This window comes from Spea bombifrons, chromosome 1 (assembly GCF_027358695.1).
Source record: "Spea bombifrons isolate aSpeBom1 chromosome 1, aSpeBom1.2.pri, whole genome shotgun sequence".
NCBI classification, from domain to species: domain Eukaryota; kingdom Metazoa; phylum Chordata; class Amphibia; order Anura; family Pelobatidae; genus Spea; species Spea bombifrons.
In genome coordinates, this window is record NC_071087.1 from 34,781,679 (window position 1) to 34,809,589 (window position 27,911).

The 27,911-nt window shown below is 39.2% G+C and overlaps 1 protein-coding gene across 2 annotated transcripts in view; it reads right to left on the reverse strand.

Moving 5' to 3' along the window:
* Window positions 1-1,628: 1,628 nt before the first annotated feature.
* The window catches only part of TRIM2 (tripartite motif containing 2), a 34,260-nt gene continuing 7,977 nt past the window's right edge, over window positions 1,629-27,911 (reverse strand). For both annotated transcript variants that reach the window (XM_053460461.1, XM_053460468.1), the window contains exons 2-12: window positions 12,590-12,768; window positions 11,692-11,929; window positions 8,651-8,802; window positions 8,231-8,411; window positions 7,396-8,119; window positions 6,153-6,256; window positions 4,631-4,798; window positions 4,188-4,356; window positions 3,562-3,632; window positions 3,120-3,260; window positions 1,629-2,370 (exon numbers count right to left, since the gene is read on the reverse strand). In XM_053460461.1, coding sequence (XP_053316436.1) covers window positions 2,218-2,370; window positions 3,120-3,260; window positions 3,562-3,632; window positions 4,188-4,356; window positions 4,631-4,798; window positions 6,153-6,256; window positions 7,396-8,119; window positions 8,231-8,411; window positions 8,651-8,802; window positions 11,692-11,929; window positions 12,590-12,723 — 2,235 coding nt within the window. In that variant the 5' untranslated portion in view covers window positions 12,724-12,768 and the 3' untranslated portion in view covers window positions 1,629-2,217. The remainder of the gene's footprint in view (window positions 2,371-3,119; window positions 3,261-3,561; window positions 3,633-4,187; window positions 4,357-4,630; window positions 4,799-6,152; window positions 6,257-7,395; window positions 8,120-8,230; window positions 8,412-8,650; window positions 8,803-11,691; window positions 11,930-12,589; window positions 12,769-27,911) is intronic.

Sequence of the window (27,911 nt, forward strand, 5' to 3'; positions counted from 1 at the left end):
GCATGCAAGAGAAGGCCAGTGTTGGCCCTGCATAATGTAATGTATAGTTTAATACATAGAGTGACATTTTAGAAATCTCGCTATGCATTAGGCAGCGCCAATACAGCTCTTCTTGGAGGAGAAACATAACTGTGTCGGCTTTTCATAGTGAAGAAAATAAAAATGTTTCAATTCATATGGTGCATCGCCTTATCATTTGTAGTATACATGAAAGAATGTTGGCCAGTGTTCCTACAGTTACCCCAATATATATATCAAGCCCGCTGTACTCTTCTAATCATTTGGTAATATTAAGAATGAAGTATTAATGGCGTAATGAAGTCATTACAATTCTGAAGCTTTGCATCATTTCTGTTCTTCGCAGATTTAAGTGCTCATTTAGAAGTAGTTATTCTGGGTTTTAGATTTTACTCAAACCATAAATCAAGATGGGATGAAATATAGGCAACTTGATACATTAGCATGGGCCAACCATGGGTCATTTCTCCTGTGATGGAGCTGGCTCTGTATACGTTATGTTTGCAAGTTTGTTTGTTTTCTTAAATTCTGCATAACTCAGAGAGGTCAGTGAACTGACTCTGTATCGCATTTTATCAGATACCTTAAGTAAATCACAATCATACTGCTATTCATTGAAACCCTTGCATTAAAAAAATCATCACAATCACTGCAAACATTTAGCAGGCCTTTGAGCAATTCCGTTATAAAAGAGATCTGAGTATTACCACCCTTTCCAATAAAAAGGGAAAAACATTTTATACCACTGACAATAAAACAGCACGCAGATGACTTAAGGGGTAGATGTTTTTACTTTAATTCACTTTAAAATTAAGTCAGATTGGCAGCAAACTAAAGTGCTACCTTGCAGTGTTTTGGGATGTATAAATGAGTAATGGAGTTCCTTCCTGTGACTTTAAATATCCTATATGCTGCCGGTCAGCAATTTGCGAGAAAAGGTGTCCTGGAAAACAGCCTAACCCTAGATATGGGGAATGGAGATTTGGTAAACTGGAATACTAACTTAACAATATTGATAATTCATTTGATAGAAACTAGTTGGACCATGTTATCCATCTTGGGTAGTAAGTAAGTCACCTCCTCCTGAAGTCCACTATAGGTGCCTTTGAACTGGTTTTATGCCCTCTCAATTCCCAATCTCATTTATGGTGGTAAAGTATAGCGTGCTAAATGATAACTTTGGGTTGTATTCATTAACCTGGGACTCTGTATGCATTATGAAGGGCCAACCCCCTCTGTCCAGATCTATGGACTGCAGTCATACAAAAAATGTAATCTCACTCTGTTAGCAATAGAATAGCAGGCTAAGAAAACACCCCATGGTTGGCTTTCTAATTCAGCATTTCATCTCAATGCAACATTGTGTTAGTAAATACATTTTGTAGGTTTCAGTTAATATTTATGTATCTTTATGTGAGAAACACATGCCTAAAAACGTTCATATGGCTCTACATCCCATACAAGGCCACACGTTGTCTTTCTGCTTTAAGAAACAAGAGGCAATTAATATGAATAACCAGAAAGCAGGCAATTAACTTAACTTAAATAATTAAAAAAACACAACACATTTATATGAAAGTTTTTTTTTCTATTTTGTAAAAAAAAAAATCAAAAAAAAAATCATGAAACAGTTATAGTACTGTCAAAATGCATGAAATGAAAGCACATTTACTTTGTTATACTGCGTGTACCGCAAAATAAATAGAAGTGCACGTGGGCTGTTTACAGTTTTCACTGTTGCATATTAGGAGTTCTATCAACTAAACGGCGTGTATTTTTTTATTATTATTATTATTTTATTCAATATTTTTAAACACAATACCTACCAGGATACAAAGGCTTCGAATAATGCCCAGTTCTCAGTGACGGTGAAAATGTGTGACTATTATAAGTAGAAACTCTAGAGAGGAGCAAGCGTCGTGTAGTTATTTAAAAGACCTCAAATCTAAGTGCAGGAGGTGAGTAATTAACATTGATGTGTCAAGGCTTCATTAAACACACTAATGCGATCCTCTGTAGCAATGAAACATTTCAGTGAGAATGGCCCATTACCAAAACGTAAACATGTTTGGACAGGAATTAGATAAAAGTAGAGTTATTTGGAGAACGCTTCAAATGAAGCGTGGGGATATTTCCATCCATCTTGCATGAAGTTGGTTCATCCAGTGCAGTAAATCTAACAAAACTGAATTTCTTCAATTACTGTAAGTATCGGTAAACTTTGAAGCAATGATTTCCAGAGTCTGCTACAACCACATGGCCATCCGATGTCAGGGCTAGTCCTTGAGGCCCATAGAGTGGGTCAGCTGAAGTATTAATGTAAGATAAAAATGATCCACTTCCGTCAAAGACCTAAAAAAAAAAAATTATATACATATTTAAGTGGTAGGGAAAACAAAAATATTTTGTAACTCCAACAGCTAAAGAAAGGCTGAAGTGGGCCTTTAACTGATCTCTAGATATTAAAAAGGTCTAACATGAGTTTTTTCAGCATGACAGTATGGCACTCTGCCCTTAAGTATTCATTTTTCTGAATAACTTCAATGTAGAGAGGTTAGTGCTACATAAAAGAAAGGTTTAAGTACTTTATTTACACAAAAAATGTTTAAAGGGATACATCAGCCATCATATACACTTTAATGCATAATGACATCTGTTTGGTCCCTTCTATGTGTTGTCTCTTTCGAAAACGTATTTGCCCCATCCCCTGTCCTCCAGCTATTTTCAGTGCAGTGCATGCATGGAAAGATCTACTGATTTCAATGGGTGCACTTTCATGTCACTGATTGGCTGCTTCAAGCATCCAATCAGTGGCAGGAATTCAGACCACAAAAGTACTATTCAGCTGCTGATTCTATTAAAAAAATAAAAAAAAGATTTTGAAGAATGCATAGTAACATATGCTGTATGTTTCTAACCCGATACGGTCCCCATGATTGGAGACAGTAGCAGAGGACATAATATTACATCCTTGGCCTTAAGGGCTGGTTTTGTGAGGAAGTAATATTAAGTACTCCGTCCTTAAGGGGTTAAAATGCCTATTGACATACATTACACTGTATCTTCAGTGTTAATGGTATAAGAAGGATTTCTACATTTACCTGTATTCTGCTGTTTCCCCAGTCAGCTACAATAATATTTCCATTGGAATCCACAGCTACTCCAGTTGGAGCATTAAACTGTCCGTTCCCTTCTCCATTGGATCCAAACTTCAGTATAAATTCCCCGTCCTGGTTAAATACCTGCAAACATTAAGACGCAGCCGAGATTATCCAAGTGTCTAAAACATATAACACACTATTACAATTAATAATACAAGCTGCTGCTATCAGCGTTATAGTACAAAAATATACGTATTTTATATAACATATGTATTGTTAAAATTATTGCAGGTGTTGACCAATCAGCGGTATTAATGGGTATATACAGAGGGATGGGAAAATACAACGGAGATCCGCTTGCCAGGGAAGGAAAATATGTAATAAACCAATGTTATTCCGAAAAATGTAACACTTTGTACTTATTAAAAAGTAGATTCCATACCTTAACTGAATGATTATGGAAATCTGTCACAATTATTTCATTGTTGCTGTTAACAGCTGCAAAGTGAGGGCCTGCAAAAGGAAATAAAATAATAATAATTACATTTTTTTACTACTATTGTATACGAAGAGTAATTTCAAAGATCCAGAAATAATTAATATGTTATGCTATTCTATGGAGCGTATGACAGTATCTATTAGGTTTTTCTATTAATTTGACACATTAACGCTAATAATAAACAGAAAAAAACAGGGGAACTGTCCCTTCACCCATCACATACAATAGATTAAAGGAACAGCAGCAATGTGAAAAGTGACACACACGGCATTTTATCTATTAACTATTATTACTATTCCATAACACTACTTGTCCTGTTACAGAGTTAAAGAATATGATGGCACTATGTAAATCAATTATTTCAGGTTGTGCTTAATAAAGTGACTTTGTAATGAGCCCATCTGTACAGGGTGCAGTCAGAGTTGTACATTGGGTGAGGTACCTTTTGAGGGTATCAAGCAACGCGAGGGGAAAAAATGTGTTAGCGTACTACCCTCTGACATGGGATATGTCCAAATGCAATATATATCTTCTATATACAAAGCAAAAAAAAAAAGCTTCAAGAGTACCTGCAAACTGTTTGTCTCCGTTTCCTCGGCTTCCAAATCTGGTCACTATTTTGCCATTTGGCTGAAAGATGAACACGCAACATGCTTTGTTGTCCACTACAATGATGTGTCCATTGCGGTCAACCGAAACACCTTTGGGTCCCATTAACTTTCCGGATCCAATTTTTGCCTATTGAAATAACAAAATACATAAAGTAGGTTCCTTGAAGTTTTAATATCTCTTCAAACATGTTTGAACCCTGGCTTAGAAATGAGCTACAACTCCTACAATGTTTGGACAGCCTCAGACCTGATGTCTGATTGTCACGCAAAACCCTAGTCCTTGTGGGTGCCCAATCTCAGTGTACACCAGCAATTACAATCTAGATCTAATCTATATAATGTCCATAACTATTTTTCAGTTTGATGTAAATGTCATTTTATTTAAGAGCAGAAATAATTACCTTAAATTTGCCATCTGCTGTGAAGATGCTGACCCACTTGTTGTCATAGTCAGCAATAATGATGTCACTGCTTGGATGAACAGCGACTCCTGTTGGCCTCTGCAGCTGACCTGGTGACCTCCCTCGAATACCGAAGCGGCTTTTGAATTGTCCATCATTGGAAAAGATCTAAAATACAGAAGCATTATTTGCATGCAGTTCTACAGGAGCAGGAAATCAGCGGTTACTGGTAGAATTCCTCAGAAGCGACGTTGAACTAAAAAGCCAAGTATAGGTAGGCGCGTTATGTCCTAAAGGCATCCTATGTCTTTCACTGCATCCTACTGAGGCTGTGGCAGCTGGCACAGTCTTCCATAGTGTAAATGGACCCAGTAACCGGCTCATTGACCAGCAGCACACCAGGGAGACCTTGTTTTTCGTGCTCTGGAGCTGCCGCTCTAAGCCTAGCAGGCCAGAACACATTGCAGGTGTAGAATGATACAGTGTTAGCCATGAAGTGAAAGATGTCTGAAAAGAGTCCTAAGTCTTGACAACATGCAATCTAATGCAAGCGTATAAAAAGGTATCGTCACTACTAAAAAAGTTGCTTATTAATGTGTCTCAGATATCATAGAGAAAAAAAAGACAAACCAAGGTCATCCACGTTTGGGAATTTGAATATTATATAAAATGATAATGACACTAGAGAACTTTAGCACTAGATTTATAAACAGGGGTTTGTAAGGGACTGATTGTAATTACATTATACATCATGGACAGAACTGCTAGATACAACTAAAGGGTAATAACATAAAATAAAACGAGACTGGTTAAACGTCACCAGCAGGAAAGCTATTAACCACGCTCTAGGGAGTTTAGATGAAAACACACCCTTACTGAAGCTATGTTCAACCACGTTTAAATGTATTTTTAACAGAATCTACTTCTAAAACAGTAGATAAAATTAGAGAGGACGTTTACACTGTAATTTGTGAGATTAGGTGATACGAGACATATACTACTGCATTTTAGTGATTCACTTATGTTGTATACATATAAAATATTATTCAGTAACATGGAAGTTTAGTACAGCCAAAAATCTGGACGTAATGCAAGGGAATTAAGAATTCCAGGCTTCAAGGGCTGAGTCACCAATTGATTTAAATTGGGACCGAATGAGGAGTTTAATTGGCAGGACGCTTGCCTGCCAGAATTTCCGCAAAATTCCCCTGAGTTTGACAACTCGCAAATACTCCGTATAGCAAACGACCTTGGAGAGATTGTTTTATGAGAAGCACTGAGTTGGCCTTTCATTGATTTTTATAGATCTGGCAAACTAAAAAAAAGAATTATCAGCAGTCAATGGGAGACGGGTTCTCATCTGCTTCATTGCCTTTTGTGGCACTGTTCAGATTTCAGATAGATAAATCATTTAATCTCTCACCATGAGCTTGTAAAGTACAACACGTGTGCTTCAAATCTAAGGCACCACCAATATTTTACCATAGATGAGCAAGCTTTACAGTTATCGTAACACAAATACCTGGACACATTGGTTGTTACTATCGGCTATCAGAATTTTTCCATTTGTTGACGCAGCTACTCCTTGGAGATTTGTAAATTCACCTTTATTTCTTCCTTTTGTACCTAAAGGGAGTTAACGTACAAAATTAAATATTACGTTAGCTGAAGCGTTAAACTTGTGTTGTTTTGGTTTAAGGACAGGGCCAATTCAGAATAATCAGATTTAATGCTGTGACAACACATAATAGCTATCTGTCCCACAAATAATTGATTACAGTATTTAATACACATTTAGAACTGGATGCTAACCTGGTAACACTAAATGGCACTTTTAATCAGAAGCAAATAATCCATGGTAACGGGATACATTTGCAGCAAGCCGAAGAACTATATTGTATCACCCGTTGGTAAGAGGTAGAAATGTTAATCACATTGGCATGTGACAGGAGTATACACATAGCGGATTTAGAAAGCCTCAATTGTCTTTTCCATCATCACATCTGATGTACATCCAGAAACACAAACAGCCGTCACAACAATGACTCGAAATGTTCTCTTTGACTGAACACAAACATTCCCAGCACAAAGCGTTACAGCAGCTGACCCAACAAAGCATAACAGAGATACAATACCCCCTGTTGTGCCATCATTACTAATTCTCAGTAACGAATCTGGAGTTAGTGTACATTATACATTTAAATATATTTATGATAATATTTTTCTAATAATATATTTGTAATAACGCAGTGACATATTAACTTGTTTTGGATGGGAAGTGTACTGTGACGTAGTGGTGGCAGCCACCAGTTTTTCCAGGCACAGCAGGTGGCAGTGTCCTCCAGAGCCAGCAGGGAAGCTTCTTTTCTAATCATTTAAATACTGTATACTCACAAAAAAACAAAGATTTACATCCTCGTACATTTAAAATGGATCTCTCACTTTCTATCTTGTATTGTAATTATTTTTGTGCAATTTATGTGTACCCTGCTTCAAGTGGGGATTAGAACTACTAAATTACTAATGAATGCCTGCACCCGTATGCATTAAGTAAAAGGCATTAGAGTACCTGCAAAATGGAGAACAGTATGCACTTAACACAAACAAAAGGGCTGGGGTGTAACCTCGACATAAGCACAGAATATTAGTGTCATAGTAATATATCTCCAAATGCTTTTTGAGCATGTTTTCAAACCTAACAATAAATATATTCCCACGTCACATCCCAACACAACATCCCAACACATCAAGGCCACAATACTGACCAACTCTAAAGATCAAGTCATCTTCTATAGGGTTTTCTTTCCTTTTTCCAGTGCTGTACATACTCGCAGGCCTCTTCACTGCCTTCTGTTTCACATGTCCGCTTCCTGGAGACTTGACTCTCCTCTTTACACCTTCTGTGGTCGGGGACACATCTGCCGATTTGACTACCTTCAGTTTAAAGGGGCTTCCCCTTATGTGCTGATCGTGAAGTCTCAAAGAAAGTGTGAAGTCACCTTCTTTAGGAATTGTATATAAAAATTCATAAGTGCCATTTTTATTGTCAAGTATTTCACCATCAGTGACACTGCCATCAGGGGTGAACAGCTCAGCTGAGATATAAGCACTACCTGTCTTGCAAAGTTCTCCATCTTTGTCTTTTGTTGTTATCGTGACTGACATTGGCTGTCCAACCACACTCTGCCTCAACCCTTCGCCAGTGGCCACAGTTTCTGAGGCCACCGCATTTGTAGTTAGGATTGTTCCTAGGTTGTGGATTGACTTTTTCAATCCTTCAGTTTCTACAATGAAATCCATCTGGTCATTTTCATGGGGCTGCAGTGGGAAATCCTGCTCAGCCAATTCATTCAACTTTTCACTCATTTGTTTCTTAACCAACAAAACCTCTGTTTCACTTCCATGGTTAAGAGCTTGTGCTGTAAAGGTGGTACAACTTTTGATGTTATCCTGCCCTTCAATTAACGTGTCCAGCTGTGACTGTAGAACCTGCCAAGAACAATTTGCAATAATTTAAAAAAAATGACCATAGGTATAAGCACATTATAATGATGATTATGGAAGTATGCGGGATGACGTCCGGCATAATTTACTACTTACTTTATGTTTCAGACCATAGTTAACTTCCAGTTCCATGAGAAGTACACTTTTCCGCACATTTAGTGTCTTCTGAAGATCATCAAACGTTGTGTGAATTTCTTCAACAATGCTAGATTTCTGACTGGCCAACTGATTGATAATTTCCGACACTACTTGAAGAGCTGAATCAATTTCAGGCAACCTAAAAGAACAATTTCATTAAATATTTTGATTATGAAAAATACTAAATATTTTACAAATGGCGGTTCCTCCAACAGACTTGGCAGACTAAAGGTTCAACTTCAGAACACTTAAATACATAGTTTAGTCAGATAGTAGGCAAACTTTGGTTTCTTTACTTACCACTCCAATCATATCTCTAAATTGCTTTCAGAGCAATAAGAGTTAAAGCACTAAACACCCATTATATTTTTTTTTTACCTTTTCTTTACGGCATCCAACTGTTCCTGCAGGGCTGCCTTATGCTGTTCCACTACATCTTTTAAGGGTACGGTGGGGTGCTCTGCATGCTCCCCTCCGGTACAGTCTTGGCACATGGCAGTCTCACATGACTGGCAGTAGAATTCCATAACCTGCAAGAAAATAGGAAGTTGTTAAGAAGTTACACATTGTGGCCCTGAACATCAATCAACATATCTAAACCGTGTTTAGTCAACGGACTTTCCAAATATGTATTAGGTGAAAAAGTGTCCAGGTCATGGACCGGGCAATGATAATGTATAAATCTGTGTTCTGAGCATAATCTTTATTCTGAACAAACTGCACAAAAGTGTCGCAACAACAAATCAAACTCTTTCTGGTAGGAGCACCAAATGATGTGTATTTTGTCTTATTATTTAAAATAGGTTTAAAAGAGAACGTCACTCCAAAGCTTAACTCAAATGTATCATCGACTACTGCACGTACACAGGCATGGAGCAAATGCAGTGGAGTTCAATGGACACCAAACTTAGAGACTGTTGTGTCCCTTTAGGTTTAGTTAGTAAAATCAGGGATGATTCCTGGTTGCAGCGTTTTCTTCTTATACCACCACACGAATATACACATACTCACTCTAACACCCGCCCACCAACACTGTACACTAACACATTCACTCATGCTAACACACTTTAACACCACGCAGTAACACGTACACCCACACACTAACACGCACTACAGCAACATACACATACATACTCATTCTCACCCTTCGCTCTTATAATTGTCTTATCATACTACTTAAAATTTTCATGTTACTGATCAAAGTGGGCATCAATGTATGTTGTACTTAAAGTATGATGAGTGGAGTGTACCTTGAACAGCTATTATAACCGAATATCCATTTTAAATTATATTTTTTCCATTGCAAGTACATGGAGGGATTCATCCTGCGTGTCTTAGTTCTGTCTTGGTCTTACAGGAAGAATGATCCTACTAACGCATCGCATAATAAAATATATTACAGTAAATGGTGGGTCAGGTCATGGCAAAAAGCAACATTTCTGAATAAGACATCATTGTATGAAATATATAAATTTTACCAAATCCGCCTCACACTATTCTCCAATAGAGACAGCTATTATCTGTTAGAGGACGACTGTCAGGCCCCTAGACATCTATGTCGCCACCACCACAGGGATCCCTTGTACCAGGCCCTCCAGACCCTCTGTTCGCCGCCAGAACGCTGCGCAATGCCACACTAGGCCGCATCCCCAGACTCGCGTGATTAGTGCGGCCCGTTTAGTATGTAAACACAGCCAGGGGGCGTGCCAAGATACCCAAAGCACCTGAAAGGAGGCTGGTCCCACCAAAAGAGGAGGGAGGTTTCCTCTGCACCAACTAATCACAAGAGAGGAAGAGGGTTGGGCTAAGGGGCTGTTCAGTAACTCCCAGTCAGCACTCACTATATAAACCCTCCTCTCTCAGACCTCAGTGCTTGATTGTTCTCCAATCTACAGTGTGCTCACCCAGTGTGTTCCTCTGTTCCCATTCCCTTGCTTAAGCTGTGCTGTGTGGATTCCCCAGTTCTGACCTCGGCTTGCTCCTGATTCTCCTCTGCCAGCTGCCTTACCCTGATCCCGGCTTGTTTACTCACTTATCGCATGAACTCTGCCATCCCTGGCCTCTGTCTGTTTACCCATTGTTGCTTTTTTGCTGCCTACCCAGTCCCTTTGGACGGTCCTGACTTCGTTTTCCGCCTCACCCTTGTCTGTACTTCGATACTACTTCATCCAGCCATCCCTAACCAGTGCTCCCATACGAGACTCCTAACAACGATATGGTGGCTAACAAACCAAAAATATTTCCATTTAACAAACATATAAAACTGCGCCTTTTTAAAGTAAACCATGAACAAATGAAGCATTACATGGAAAAGTATCAAATCAGCCTTCAATTGTATTTCCAGCTCAACAGGTAATCTTCCTAATTAAACAAAAATCCAGAAGCTCCCAACCATATAGCTACCCACGGACCAATGCATGCAATCATTACACACTTAAAATAGTGAATGGGGAGAGGTCCACAATAAAGTCAGTGGTCATCAGCTAATCTTTGGATATTGTATACAAAGGAATTAACATAATGCTGCCAATTAAAGGGCAGAAGGATTAGGTAGGTTAAAGTAACGAGATTTTATATCTTGTAAGTAGAATTAATGGTGATCCTCTTTAATACGGCCTTCTCCCTTCCTTCTCAAATGTACATGAAATGACATGGCTGTGCGGTGTTCAGTTTGTGACAACATTGATACATGAATAACATTTCTTTGTGTGGCTCAGTTTGCCATTCTGATCTCTCATGCTCCGTTGGATATAGTTTAGTCCTTCAATCATTTATTCCATTTCTGGAAGAGAGGGCATCATTGTAGGGCAAGCAATTTGATTTGCTTATTATGTTCAGAAAACTCCATCAGATCCCAGACAGTGCCAAACAGATGCACAATAATTACATTTTAATCTTAAAACTCTAAAACAAAAAAAAAATCTAAGATATCAATAGGTTCCTTTATTCATATAATCAAGCTTATTAAAGTTGAATGAGGAAGATGAAGCAAATGAAGAAGAATGAGTCAGCATTCATGATCTAATTTGGATTTGATAATATAAGCATCTGAAGTTTCCCAACTAACCCCATCTTCCCCACTCTTCCCTCTTTCACACTGCCTTTTTGGCATACGAAAATCATTGCTAATCACATATTTTCTTACTTTGCTCATAACTAAAAATTGCCTGAAAAATATCAGTGGTGCTTCTAGTACAGACTCCATCGTGGACCCCTTTGAATTAAAATATTGCCGCTGGAAAAGGAACCGGTTATCTAATGCCACATCCTGCATTTCAATTCCCTGTTAGCATTCAATGACCATATACCTTGTTAATAAATAATACACAACCAAAAATTGCTTTGTTCTGATCCTTTACATTTTACCCAATGAGGAGAGCCTAAGTCTCCAATTGGTTTATCATTTGCTTTTCTCTTACATTTCCATCATGGTTAGGACAGGACAGTGGCTTTCCAGCAGCAACAGCATTCACCGTCTCCAAGATGGAAGACTCTTCAATGCCATTATCTGGACTCCTCTGGAGCACATCCATTAGGTTTGTAATGAAGAAGTTATTTTGTAGAGCGGAGACACCCTTCTCGGGCAGGATCGATGTCTGGCGGCAGACCGGACAAGATAGGGTCAGACTGTGAGCCGGGATGTAGTTTTGCAAACACCTGGATAACCAACAGACAAGAAAGAATTGTATTTAATATATTAGCTCCTTATAGTCTTGAATTTATGTCTAAACTGGACTAAATGTTCTGTTAGGAGTTAGAGATTTCACAGAACACCTGGAACGGAAGCATCAAACTCAAATTTCACTTTGGACTGGGATTTCAGTGACCCCGATATCAGTTCCTGTCATGAAATAAGAGTGTTCTTGGGGCCAAGAACACAAATGTAGTAATGAAAATGTTCTGAAAGGTTCTTAAAAGCCATTAATTATATATTTCTATAATAAAATATATCTATATGCAGTATGTGGCCTGGTCACTGTGGACATTGTCAGTAATACCGGGCAGATGACAAGTGGTTTCTAGTATCACCCACTCTGTCTGTCTATGGAGCCTGAGGGAGATTGTGACAATAAAGCAAAGACAACATGGAACAGAACTCGTGCTGTGATGTTTAAGGAAAGGGCAGAGAGAGAAAGGGGGGCACAGAAAAGAGCGAGGAAAAAGGGAGAGAGAAAGAGAGGAGATGGGTAGATGGAGTGAGGGGGAGAAAGATTTTTGGGCACATAAGCTAAATTATTTACACTGTACATCTCAGCATGTACAAAGTGTATACTTGACATTTTAAAATACACAAGATAACATTAACATGCTGCTCACCTCTCACAAAATGTGTGCAAACAGGGAAGCACTTTGGGGTTTTTGTATCTGTCGAGGCATATACTGCAGATCAGAAACTGCTTGTCGATCTGGCGCACCACAGGGCTGGGGATATTGGAACCTTCACTGGCCATCCTAGACCACTGACATGTGGGTTAAGTTCCCTTCCACCTGGCACACTATGGAAAAAAAAACAGGAAAGCACAGCTTAGACCAGGAACAAAAAACCCTGAGCACTGCTTACTCAATATACACAAACCCATAATTAATAAAAACTTTAAAAAAAAAATAAAAAATCACAGATTATACCAAATATCTACCCAATCGCTAAAAATAAAGATGATTTTATAAGCTATGGGTAACATGCCCTGTAGAATGGATCTAAACCAGTAATAAACCTTGTGATCTAACATCTGTATAGTCTATACTGTCTACTAGACAGGTATGTCACCTTTAGCATTCAAATCACTCCCAATTCAAATAAGGCACGCTAGACACGGGTGACAAATCACTTGCTGTGTATTTAGTGGAGAATGATACCAGCCGCTTCCGGGTGAGTCATCCCCCAGATTAACCCTTTCAGTGCCAGCATGCCGAGACTGCAGTTCTACAGCCTCTTCCTGCCTTTGCCAGGGACATTTTCTATGTGCCAAAAACACTAGTCAATACATCCGGACTAGGATCTACAGTAAACCCACTGCTACGATTTATTTTTTAAGATTTGCAACATTTAAATGTTTCAGATCATCAAACTAATTCTAATATTAGACAAAAGGTAACCTGAGTAAACACAAAATGCAACATTTTTAAATGATGATTTCATTTCTAGAAGGAGAAAGTTATACAAGCCTACATGGCCCTATGTGAAAAAGTTATTGCCCCCCTTAGTTACTACCAATTCAGACACACCCAGGCATGATTACTGCCAGCCCTGTAGAATCTCAACATAAATTAAGTAGAACAGGTCTTGAAAATGTAGCACATGATTCCATAACCTAAAGAGATTCAAGAACAGATGAAAAACAAAGTCATTGACATCTATCAGTCTCGAAAGGGTCCCACGGTGAGGGCCATTCTCTACAAATCCCTCCAAAAGCGTAATTAATGGGGTCACAAAAGAACCCAAAGCAGGCCTCATTTGCTACAGTTAAGGTCAGTTTTTACAATTCCACAATAAGAAAGACTGTGCAGAAATGACAGGAGGGTGGCAAAGGTAAAAACCATTGCTGACCAAAATGAACACAAAGGCTCATCTCACATTTGCCATAAAACACCTTGATGACCCCCAAGAGTTTTGGGATACTATTCTGTAGACTGATGAGTCAAACACGGAATCCTGATGGAGAATGTCTAGCCATCAGTTCATGACCTACAGCTCAAGGGCAGATGGGTTATGCAGCACGACAATGATCCTGGATCACACAAGCAAGTCCTTCTCTGTCTCAAAAGAAACAAAATAAAGATTTGGAGTGGCCTAGTCAAAGACCTGACTTGAATCCGATTGAGATGCTGTGACATGAGCTTAAAAAGGCGGTACAGTTCTGCCTAGAAGACCGAGCCAAAATGATCCACAGAGATGTTAAAGACTCATTGTCAGTTATTGCAAATGTTTGATTGCAGTTGTTGCCGCCAAGGGTGGCACAGCCAGTAGGTTTAGGGGCAAATTACTTTTCTTCTTGTCCTTGTCTTCTATTAAAATTGGTTAAATGATCTTAAACATTTAATAATGTGAAAAATATATAAACGCAGTATATAAATGTGTTTTATCTTCCACATGAAGTCTGTCCACCGTAGTCATTCCAAACTTTTCATAGCATCATTCCTCGTGATGGTTTATATCACCAAATAGAACTACCAATTTGCTGACCCAGTAGTGGATGTAAACATAAAGCCATACGGTTCCCACGATGTAAAAAAAATAATTAGATCAGCCATGTGGCATACGTTCCAGTAACAGAGGCACACATCACTAAAAAAGGCTGTATGAACAGGAGTCTAAAGCTACTTGTGACATGCCAATTAATCCCACAACAACCACCTATGGTGCCATAAATCTGACTGTAACCCTAGGGGATGCAGGACAGGGCGAGATCAAAAAGGGAGGGAAAAAAAACTGCTTCCATTGAAATACCCATGGAAAATTTATGTAATATGAAAAGACAGCATACAAATGGGCATTGTTGTCTAAAGCCAGAGATGTAATGTGTTGGCATTTCATGACGAACTTGGCTATTCCACGAATAACCCACAGGACAAAAGCCAACCCGCACTTATTCACAACTCTCTGCAACGTTAAGTCTGAGCCTTAAGCATCCGCTTCAGTGTTGTCACAGAAACAAAAAAAAAATTTGCATTTTACTAGATACCACTTAAGTTTATTTTTATTAAAAAATAAATCTTCAAAGGAGGTACAAAATAGGGGAATCAAAATGATGATTAGCTATAAAAAAAAAAAAATGATGTACAATAAAATGACAAGGTTTCTAAATAGGCTGGGGAAAAGATAAAAAGCACTGTTGCCACTAAATCTTTCAAACAAAAACTTACCAGGCACCAGATCTTTCCGGGGAATTTTTTTACCTGAGTAACCAACCTTTAAAACCCTTAATACACCCCATTTATACACATGTTGAAGGAGGTAAAAAGAGGCAGCGTAAAAAAGGGGTACCATTTTGAAACGGTCATTACATGGGCTCCTACCTACAATTACGTATACAACACAAACCCTCACACTAAAACCTTGTCTTCCTATATTACACTCCTTGTTTCAAGGCTCTTGAGTGTTCATCCCCAACCTATATTTGATCGCTACTATCTTGCCACATACCTACATGCCCTCGCCTCTATACCCTGTCTATATCTTTAACAGCTAGTGCTCCAAAGGCCTTCTCCTTCATCGCTCCATATCTCAACATCCTATCACAGGATCTTCATCAAGCCTCAACTCTCCACAGCTCCAACAGTAAACTAAAGAAACTTTTTAATAGTAACACTACAGTCACATACAATTTTTCACTTGGTATGCAGAACTGGAAATTCCACTTACATGTTCCATCCGATTGTATATATATGTCCACCTACTCCCCATTACTCCTTAGACTGTAAGCTCTACAGGGCCCAGGCTTCCCTTCCTCATTATATACCTATTGTGCCCAATCAGTAGATTTCTGTTCATTACTAAAGTAAATTTGTTAGCGCTTAATAGAAAATATATACACACACACACACACACCCACATCTACTGAAGAAGGGGAGAGCTCATATTAAAGAATGTTAAGTGTCTGTACACTTACGTATGAGTCACCTAGTAGGACTGCCTTGGAGAAATTACTAACTAGTACAGGAAGCAGGGTAACATGTAACACTTCATACATTGATTTTAAGAACATGCACAGTTCATATTTCAGGTAGAAATATGAGGTATTTGTGATGTTGTAAATGCTCGGTTCAAATTATTTGCAATATGAAAACAATAAGTACGCCTCTAAAAAGATTGAATATAGTTGTTTCTTTAACAATACATCACCATAAAATAAACAGTAGGGGGCACTGACACCACTGAAATTTAACAGAATAGGAAACTAAAGAAACTTTTTTTTTTTTTTTTTTTTTAATTAAAGGGTCCTTTGCAATTATTTTCACAGCCCATTTGCTCTCTTTAACTAGTTAATATTCACCAGTCCTACTAGACCCCACATGGGCTATGCACAGGCTTTTGAACTTTCCAGTGTCAACGCTTGACTTGTTGCCAACACAGTATTGAACATGATTGAAGCAATCATTATGGCAGTTGCATCTTAATCCTAAATTACCTACCAATTCCCTAGCCATTTTGATAGGGTAGATTTTAAGAATGTCAGTATTAATGCAGAAAACACATCTAACTATATGTATTTTGATGTTCTCTTAGCAGAACTGCAAACACCTGAAATACTATGTTTTTATCAAAATGCAAAGGACATTAAAGTCAATACTCTAAGATCATCGCCAGAATCTTGCCCTACTCCTAAGAAAATCAAGTGACATCATTTAATGTAACATAACTTAACAAGTTTGGGGTGATGGTGGTGGCTCCTCTCAAGTAGTTATTTCATACGTATGGTAAAATCCAAAGTTCAAAGCAAGCTGAAGAACCAAATATACTCTGTTGATTTGTAAGCTGTGACCTATGTCCTTTCACTACATGGATATGGGTCCTTTTTGGACCTTCCCCTGTTCCACAGACACAATCATATCTAAGTTTATTTATTTTTCCTATGGTCTATTGTGGTGAAAACCAGAAGACAACCTGGACATAGCACTGTTCTACAAACACACCTTTCTAGTTCTCATCATTGGTCAAGATACAGAGAGTATCCAGAAGGATGATGTTTGCTACACTAAACCTTATTCTAGGGAGCAGCCACAGAGTTATAAAGCTGTAACAAAACCATGATAAACCATTATACCTAGCATGTACAGCACTTTCTGTAGGTTTGCAAACCCATGGTCCAAATTAACCCGGAATCCCTCACGAAATGCAATGCTTTGGTAATATCGCCTTTATTATGATATCATTATTTAAGGATGTGTTGAAGAGACACTCCAGCAAGAATATGCACATGGACTACAGGTTTTCATGTACCTCCCCAATGCAAATACATGGAGATTCTGCAGAATCCTACCATATGCATTTGGGCTTGAAGGAGGTGCGGACTCAGAATCCAATGGAATGGTTTTGGGATCACAGATGGGGCCCTGTTCTGCAGCTCTAGAGTTGCAGTTTCCTCTAACGGTAAGTCATTAAGTAGTTTTTAAGTACTTTAGGACTTTAATATGCATTAACTCATGTAACACATGAGCGTCCTTTTAAAATTAATAAGAAAATTATAAACTTTTTTTTTACATTTGAAAACCTAGGCTAGTGTTTGAATTGTTTTACATTTAAACGATGATTCTTTATGCTGCCGACTTGCCTTCAATCAAGAAATCAGCTCTAAACGTTCCCACCATTGTGTCAAAACATAAATAGTTTATTAAGATACGCAAGAACATACTCAGTATTATCATTGTTCATTCATTTAGCAACTAGAGATTCCACAATGCACTAAATAGCCCTGGTTCCCGATTCCAGAATGTCTGCAGAGAATGTCTTTGAATTCATAAACCACTAACACTCTGGTTACAGAGGCCAAAAGTGAAGGCACATTTTCTTTTGCATTCTAAGCAGTGTTCTTGGCTTCTTTGTGTTAAGACATGGTGAAAGAGTTCAAATGGGTTATTTATTCATGGAAGGAACAGAATCTGGCCTCAAGGGGATTCAGCGTAACCTTTTATGCCTGCTCTCAAATCAAGCTTCTCGCTAATGAATAATGAAATTATCCAGGCTTCGCACTGCAGGAAGATGATGAATACACTTTGAAATCTAAAGTGCAAGATAATACGTTTGTGAATTTTTACTTAAAGCAATTAAGAGAAAAATCATTAAAGAATGTGTAATAAGCAGTGATAAAGCACTGCTCATATTAATATAGGTCATTGTATTTGTTCCAGCAGAACAGAAGCACAGAAATATAGAATTTGATGGCAGACAAGAACCATTTGGCCCATCCAGTCCGTCCGTTTTTCCTGATGTAAAGACAGACCTTAATCAGTTCTTGGACTGGGCTTAGATTTAGGATAGCCATATGTCTGTCTCATGCATGTCTGCTAATACGAGGAAAGGCTATGCTCACAACACTGAAACCATTACTTAAAATGTGAAATCTATCAAGGCCTCAAAAGAAGACTACTGCTTCTGCTCGTACTCTGCTGGTTGCCTACTTTTGGGAATTGAACAGCCAAAATATTGTATATATCATGTATTGGATAAAGACAAAACATACATTTTTCAAGGAACTCGGCAGAAAATGTTGTTTCAAACATCTAGAACTAACTGCATTTCTTCTTTGGATTTAGGCACCTCAGTTGCTTCCCTCTCTTCATGTAATCCCAGACAATGGTGTTGAGATCAGGGCTCTGTGGGGGTCATACTATCACTTCCAGGACTCATTGTTCTTCTTTACGCTGAAGGTGGTTCTTCTTGACTGACTGTATGTTTGGGATCATTGTCATGCAACAGAATACATTTGGAGCCAATCAGATGCCTCCCTGATGGTATTGCATGATGGATAAGTATCTGCCTGCACTTCTCAGCATTAAGGAGACCATTCATTTTGACCAAATTCACAACTGCATTTGCAGAAACGCCACCCCAGACCTACAAGCAACCGCCCCCATACCTCACTGTTGCCTGCAAACACTGATTCATTTACCGTTCCTTGGCCCTTCGGTGAACAAATTGCCTTCTGCTACAGCCAAATATTTGGGGGTATTTTTCAAATTGCATTTTGTTAAATGATAAAAAATAAACCATTACCAGCACTTTTTCACACCTGCCCAGTACTGTATATGCACATCAAGAAAAGATTAAGCTTGTTCTGGCTGGAACTCAGGTATTTTCCATTCTGTATAATAATTAACAACATTTCATGCTCTACAAGTCTGACCTCTAGATTTACCTTAACAAGGGAGAAATGCATTAATATTCACAACCACATATTTGAAAGCTTCCAAACTGACCAAAGCAACATAAGTGTTCACAGTGTCACTCTACTATATAGTATCAGATGAATAAGCATTTACTTGTGCCTTATACACCTGCTTCTCCTAAGCAACATTAGTGTTCACAATGTCACTCTACTATATAGTATCAGATGAATAAGCATTTACTTGTGCCTTATACTTATTAATGCTATGGTATCAGGGCTTAACACACATGTACATTGTTATAACTATGATCTGAAAGTACATAAGAGTGGTGCTGCTTTTTAAATTTTTAAATAATATTATTTACATACACTATATGGACAAAAGTATTGGGACACCTGACCATTACCCAAACATGGACTTTGATGACATTGCATTCTAAATACATAGACATTAATATGAAATTGGTCTCTCTTTGCAGCTATAACAGCTTCCACTCTCCTGGGAAGGCTTTCCACAAGATTTTGGAGTGTTTCTGTGGGGATTTTTGGCCACTCATCCAGTAGAGCTTCTGTGAGGTCAGGAACTGATTTTGGATCAGAAGACCTGGCTAGCAATCTCTGTTCCAGTTCATCCCAAAGTTGTTTGATGGGGTTGAAGGCAGGGCTCTGTGGGGACCAGTCAAGTTCTTCCACATCAAACTCATCCAACCACATCATGGACCTTGCTTTGTGCACTGGAATAGAAAAGGGCCTTCCCCAAACTGTCCCCAAAGTTAGCATTGTCCACTGAAAGGGCCATACCAAGACATTTTGGACAATGCATTTTACTCTACAATACATTTCCTGTGGGTTTATACAAAAGACACCATAGCATGCACAGTCTGCGCAGGTTGGACATGCAAGGTTTGTAGTACAGAAAGAACTCTGTAGCTCAGTCTGTCAGAACAGGGAGGAATAGTGAACAAATCCTGTGCTAATTGCTTTCGCTGGTGTCCACCCACGTACAGTTTAAGCCTCTGCCAAGGTTTGCTTAGGAATAAGATGAGCGATAAGAGAAAATGTAATTTAATGAATCACTCAGACCCATCTGTCACAGAAGCTAGGGGTCATGTAAAGGTCCAATTTAATCTATCCTGTTCAGCCAAAAAAAATAATATTGAAGGACAATATAATAATGTATTTCCGCTCTTCTTGTCTTTGATTTTCACTGATTAATGTAGCAAATTGAAATAAGCAAGTGTTTTCAGGTAACCCCTGAAAAATGAATGCATATGAAAATACATTTGTTGGCTAACTGAAGTATAATGCAAGCATTTGAGACAATCTAGGTCTCCGGAGTGGACTGCCAGTAAGTAAACCATGGGTCAGGAGATGTATTCAGCCGAACCCACCACCTGCACGGAAGAAAGCGGAGGGTTGGGACGGGGCAAATGTTGCATCCCCCATGCATATTAGACACCACAAAAGTTTAATGCTACTTCTCCGCTATCATATATGTTAAAGTTCATTGGATAGCGTGAGCGTCCCTTTTGTTATCTATTATGCAAAGTGATACAATTGTTAGTTTTCACCTCTAAGTCTTTCAGCATCATGGCCATTTGCCATCAATGCCAGCGATGTCTTCCCAAGAGAGGGGGGGAGAGAGAGAGAGTGTGTGTGTGTGTGTGTTAGTTAGTTAAATGGGGGTATAGGACATTTCTGGAGTGGCGTTAAGGGGGCATTTAATAGAGCACTCTGCCTCCTGAAATGCCTTATACCTCCCTATATGCCACTCTGCCCCATAATATGCGTTTTAACCCCCTAAATGGCAGAGTGGCATATAGGGGTATAAGGCATTTCTGGAGGCAGAGTGCTCTATACAATGCCTTTTAACTCCCTTAATGCCACTCTGCCTCCTGAAATGCCTTATACCTCCCTATATGCCACTCTGCCCCATAATATGCATTTTAACCCCCTAAATGCCAGAATGGGATATAGGGGTATAAGGCATTTCTGGAGGCAGAGTGGCACATAGGGGGTCAAAAGGCATACCATGGGGCACAGTGGCATATAGAGGGTTAAAAGGCATATCATGGGCCACAGTGCCATATTGGAGTGGCAAGCCTGGGGGCAGATGTGCGTAACTGGGGGACAGGTTGGAAAATACAAGAAATAAAAACAAAAAAAATCTTTTTCTCAATCATAGCTTTTATTAAAAAAAATAGTTTACATGAATTAACATTTACTGGTAAAACTTTTTTCCTTTGGGGTCGTCTTATATTCAGGCTTTTTCTTTTTTTCCCAAGTTAATATTCAGATTTTGGGGGGTCGTCTTATAATCGAGCAAATACGGTGTGTGTGTGTGTATATATATATATATATATATATATATATATATATATATATATATATATATATATATATATATATATATAAAATTATTATTTTTTTTTTTTTTACTGTTTTGGTTAGTTTGGTATATTTTGCTTTTTTATTATTATTTATTCCGCAGAATCCTTCCATGCATTCGCGAGAGACACTGAACAAATCCTAAGCATTAAACTACATCTGATTGTTAAACTGGAAACTAACTAAACTACTAACCTCTATAGGATTTACCAAAAGACTAGTGAGCAACCTTAAACTCTTCAGTCCCAGGGTTTTCATAACCAAATTACCAAAATATTTTGTTCTTTTTACTATATCATGATGATTCCCATTTTCCATATTTGATGAGCTTGCACAAATTATACATCCATTTTGTTCACAAGAAAGATCATAGAAATACATAAAACATAATTAGTAATAAAAAAAAACCCCAGTAAAATTGGGAAACAAATATATATTTATTGTGTAGGCACATATTAACATGTATTAACACAGATTATCTGGCATATTAACATGTAAAATTATTTACCATGCTCAGGGAGAGCTGATGCGTTTTAGTTTGAGGGCAAGCAAAGTCAAGAAGCCCACCAGGCTAGCCCCCCCCCATGTAGCTGCACATCCACTCATACGTTTGCCTGGACCCGGATAGCCGTATCAGTCCTGGAGAGATAAGCGTATGTTCATCGTATGAATATTAGGTGTAGAGCAGGTGGCATGGTCAGAATCTGTCGTAACGGTCGCATTTTGGTCTCCGCGTAATGACGCACGCGTTATTGCAATCGTCGCGCCCCGGGATCTACGTTGAGGCGAAGAATTGCTGGATGGTGGTCTTTCTGCGCCGGTCCCACTTTGTTCCACGTCACGTTCAGAATCTCCTGTCTTTCTTCTGAATAGATAAATAAAAAAGACAGCAATGGCGGCAAGCAGCACTCCACATATAACAGTAGTAAGAACTATAGTCAGGTGGAAGTGTTGCTGATGTCTCTTATATAAACGTCTTAGAAGTGCCTCCAGTTTCTGCTCATGAAGTGGATGTACGATGGCAGGAGAGTTGTCATTTTGTTGTGTAACCTCGGAGAGTAATTGAGGAGCACTTGTAGGATGAGAAATCATGTTGTCCGTATCCTCTTCTCCAAAGTCTGGTTCATCCGAGCTAGTGGGTGTAGGAGGAGTGATGATTTCCGCCAGGCCTTTGCCATTCGCACTAGTGATGTGCACAAGGACTTTATAAATAGCTGTATTGGCATCCAGGTCCTGAGCTTCTACATCAAATTTATAAGTTTTTTCGTACTGAAAGCCAACTGGACCGTCTAGAATGATGAGACCCGATTTTCGGTCAACTTTAAACAGCTTCCGAACCTCTCGAGACACCGAAGGAGTGAAACCATACACAGTTTTTCCTTTCATGGCTTTGTCAAGGTTAACTGCTTTCAGGTCCAGCAAGACTTGTCCAGGACGTATATGTTCCGTAAGCTGCACAAAAACTGTTTCACAGACTGAGTCTGTAATCAGCAAACTCGCCAGCAGAACCGGGAGAAGAGCTCGAAACATAATCCAACTCATTTTCAGATTTTGTAGCATCTGAATCTGTAATTATCTGTCACTGTCTGAAGACACACAAGATGAGTGAAAAGGTAAAACCTCAATGTGATCTGTCACCTTGCTTGCACGGGTAATTATGACCTGCATTATGCTGCATTATGACCTCACAATGTCCACCCTGAATCATTTTTGCTGTAAGCACCACAAATCTCAAGGGCAACTACCATAGTTATGTAAAAGAAAAGCCATAAAATGCATATTTGCACAAATATGAAGCACTATTTTTACCTCTGCAGTGACAGTCACTGGCATTCTGGCTGAGGGATATTGGAAATGCAGTCCCCAAAACCTGATGTGATCATACTTTTACTTAAAATAAAACACATATATACTGTACATTGTTGGGTCTGGAGTGTTTCTTTTAAATTTATCTAGTGGACAACAAGCACTTTGACAGGGATAAGCAGGGATAAGATTTGTTCTTGTCTAGCTATAGATCGTCTGTCAGCATGTACTGTCCTTATGAAGTATATCTGAAGTGTCAACAAATGGCAGGACCTGATCAGGTGAAAGACACGATCTACTTTCCCCTACTGCTCGATGGACACCCCCTCCTACCCACTGCGTGAACCACAAAACTACCAGCTCTGAACTTCTGATCTCCATCAGAACATAGATTTCATTCTGTTATGTGGTGTGATAGTCCAACAGTGTACGATCCACAAAGTTCTTGCCTAGGTTTAGAAAATGTGCTCTCTTTTTTATGATGACATTTAAATATATATATATATATATATATATAGATAGATAAATGGCCTTCTTTGTTGGATGTCCTTTACTTGCCCAGCCCCCCTTTCCTATACAATTGCCACACTGAACTAATTCTTTATGGCAATGCAATGAAGTCCTTTCCTACACAGAGCATCATCAGAGTGTCCGACAGGGTGATTAAGAACGTGCCCTTCTATTGTTTACCGTACACAGTATAAATCAGGGTTTATGTGTATTAAACCATCACTAAATGGTTAATGTGCAGCTGTCCAAAACATTTTATTATGCAAAAATGTAAACTATTAACAAAAATAGAAAACAGCAAATTAGTTTAAACATTTTTGTAAAGTTCTGATACTGAAAAATACTGTTTAATCAGTGGTCTTATCACAGTACGCCTTGTTTGCGTTTATGTTGTTAATTTCTGTTCTTCATTATAACAGAATTTGCTACTTTTGAAGTGGGATCTTTTTATATTTGATAGAACACTTGTGGTTTTGAGGGGCTCGTGTATTATCATGATGAAATATCGCATAATATAAAATTTGTGTTCTTTTAGTGATTTCATCAAAAGAATTTGACATTTTTGTGAAAAAGTGACTGTGAGCCCTAAACTGCCAGTCTGTATATGTATGTATGTGTGTATATATATATATATATATATATATATATATATATATACATATACATATATATATATATATACACACATCTCCTTCTTCTGTGCCTCGTGCTTTGTCTTTCAGTGTTTTTACATCGGCTCTCTTTCTGTGTCAGTGGTGTTCATTCACCTAATAGCTGTGATGAGTTAGCGACTCAAACCATTGCCTCACAGCTTCTTTTAATTTCTGTGTTTCTCTTTCTGTAAACAGAGAAAAGAAAAAATGTCGGTGCGCTAAGCTAGTGTCAGGCTCTTTCTGTAGGCAGATAGCCAGCCATATACCGTAATATCTGAAAAATACCCCTCGTCTTCTAATCGGGGTCGTCTTCTAATCAGACCTCAAATAGCGGTCTGATTAGGAGACTAAGATCCAGATCCCCCGCACCGCTGCAGGGAACCTGGATCCTCCTGTCTCACCCGACCCCCCCCCCCATCATACACACACTCACCGGTGCTTCCTGCTGTGTTGCCGGGGCAGCGGGTTGACGTCTACGCGATCCGCGTAGACAACGTCCGCTGCAGCCGGAAGGAGGTGTGGCTAGCAGCGGGGGTTGTCTGCGTCCGTCGCATAGACCTTCCCCGACTGTCAGAGATCAGAGTTCCCCGCACCGGTGCGGGGAACTCTGATCTCTGACAGCCGGGGAAAGTATACGCGACGGACGCATACAAACCCCCGCTGCTAGCCACACCTCCTTCCGGCTGCAGCGGAAGGCGACGTCAACCCGCTGCCCCGGCTGGAAGCACCGGTAAGAGAGGGGGGAGAGCGGGGGAAGGGGGGTGAGAGAGGGGGGGAGAGAGAGAAAGAGAGAGTGTGTGTGTGTGTGTTAGTTAGTTAAATGGGGGTATAGGGTGTGTGTGTGTGTTAAATGGGGGCATAGGACATTTCTGGAGTGGCGTTAAGGGGGCATTTAATAGAGCACTCTGCCTCCTGAAATGCCTTATACCTCCCTATATGCCACTCTGCCCCATAATATGCGTTTTAACCCCCTAAATGGCAGAGTGGCATATAGGGGTATAAGGCATTTCTGGAGGCAGAGTGCTCTATACAATGCCTTTTAACTCCCTTAATGCCACTCTGCCTCCTGAAATGCCTTATACCTCCCTATATGCCACTCTGCCCCATAATATGCATTTTAACCCCCTAAATGCCAGAATGGGATATAGGGGTATAAGGCATTTCTGGAGGCTGAGTGGCACATAGGGGGTCAAAAGGCATACCATGGGGCACAGTGGCATATAGAGGGTTAAAAGGCATATCATGGGCCACAGTGCCATATTGGAGTGGCAAGCCTGGGGGCAGATGTGCGTAACTGGGGGACAGGTTGGAAAATACAAGAAATAAAAACAAAAAAAATCTTTTTCTCAATCATAGCTTTTATTAAAAAAAATAGTTTACATGAATTAACATTTACTGGTAAAACTTTTTTCCTTTGGGGTCGTCTTATAGTCAGGCTTTTTCTTTTTTTCCCTAAATTAATATTCAGATTTTGGGGGGTCGTCTTATAATCAGGGTCGTCGAGCAAATACGGTACTTAGTGTTTGAGGCAGTCATTTCTCTTACTGCCTCCGTTGCAACAAAGGAGGAAAAAAACGGGAGGAACAATAATACCTTCGCATTCTAAAGCGGGACAATGTATGTTTCACATTCCCTGGAAAATTATTCAAGAGTATTGGGGGCTGCAATTATTTCTTGAACGCTAATGTTTTCTCCAGCTGGGCAGCTTAGGAGTAATTAGAAAGGAAGCAGAACATAAATGTCTGATATTATTTGTATAGCACCATCCTATTCTGTAGTGCTGTACAAGCGATAAGCCGTACATAGCAAGCAGTGCATGTTAAGGTCATGTGGCTATTCCAGGCAGGTGGCCCAGTAATAAAGCAGCCCAAAGCAAATGCTGAAGACAATATACCCATTGTGAACTATGCATAAAAATACATAAAAGGAATACAAAAGAGATCCAATCAATGAGTACATCCCAACGATCCTGTTACTCTATACCCTGGTGGCAGCATGTGGAATTGCAGGCAATAGATACAAAAGCTTTTAATTAGAGCAACAGGCACCCTGCCCCACTGCCAGCCCTCTCCGAGCAGTGCATCACATTACTATTTGGATTTACAGAAGCGAAAGGTGACAAATGCCCTGCTTAAAATATTTTGATACTTTCACCTGAATTTAAATACATTATTTAAACATGTTCCATCTATTTTTGGAATTTACGACCATTGCAATTTTCAGTTGCTAAACTAATTCACTGTGCTTAGACATTATTGATCCATGATCTCTTAGGACAGCAGCTGGACACAATGGTTACCTTCCAACAACCTGGTCTCAAGGCATGGTAATATATACAATTCTAAATAAAAAAAGGAGGTATTCTCAATTATGTTTTCATTATACACTGCAAGCAGTTTACGCAGCGCTTCTTACAATACATACAAAGGGTATGACAAAATTAGAACTAACACACTAAGACAAACCGATACATTCGGTAGAGAGGGCCCTGCTTGCAAGCTTACAATCTAGGGGAAATATTAGTTATCGATCCTAAAGTTCTACTTATTGCTTATGTGATATCAGGATTCCCAACAGCTTACTACATTTGTATGTGCCTAGTATGTTGGTAAATACACGAAAAACCTTACACATTAATAGTGTGTGTGTGTGTGTGATTATAAAGACATACAGACACACATAACCATACGATCATGCCAACAGGATCAAGATGGCTGCCTAACATAAGTGGTGTGACAGTGATTTAATGCATTGTGCAATTCAGTAGAAATAACATTTTTGTTTAAAGATTCAATATACAAAAGGAAAGCCACTTTAATCATGGACCTCTATGCTCTTTACATTGAAGCAAGCCTTCTGAACACTACCAGTGATGCACCCTAATCCATGGCGGAAAAAAAGCCCACAATCCAGACGGCCATGACTCCTACAACAAGCTTGTTGGTTCCTAACTACTTATACGATTTTTTATTGATCTGTACAGACGCGCACCTATTTTTTTTCCTCTGGCTCCCAAATTCTACGTAGATTTGTCCATCTCTATCTTAACAAACACAAGAACAATGCCTGCAGGACTGATCTCAAAAGAGCAGAAACACAAGTGTTACGCAATGCAGGAGCACATACCCAAGTATCCCTCACCCTTCCAGAAAACACAATTCCACCAGCATGTCCGAGAACGCAGAGGAGCTGCCAAGAACGTCTAAGTCTTGCCTTGCCAGCTGCTTCCCACCCAGCCACATCACAGAGTGAAGCTGATACAGCAAGATAAGGCCCCAGTCTCCATTCACCCAGTGCGGTCATGGGAATGAAGAGGATCCCAGACTCAATAAAAACATTTATGAAAGAATAGTGATAGTGATAATGCAAATAGGAAAAATAATAATTTTACTATACAATAGCTTTTAAATCGCCAATAAAAAGCGTGCATATGTCTATGTAAGCGAACCCATTCTG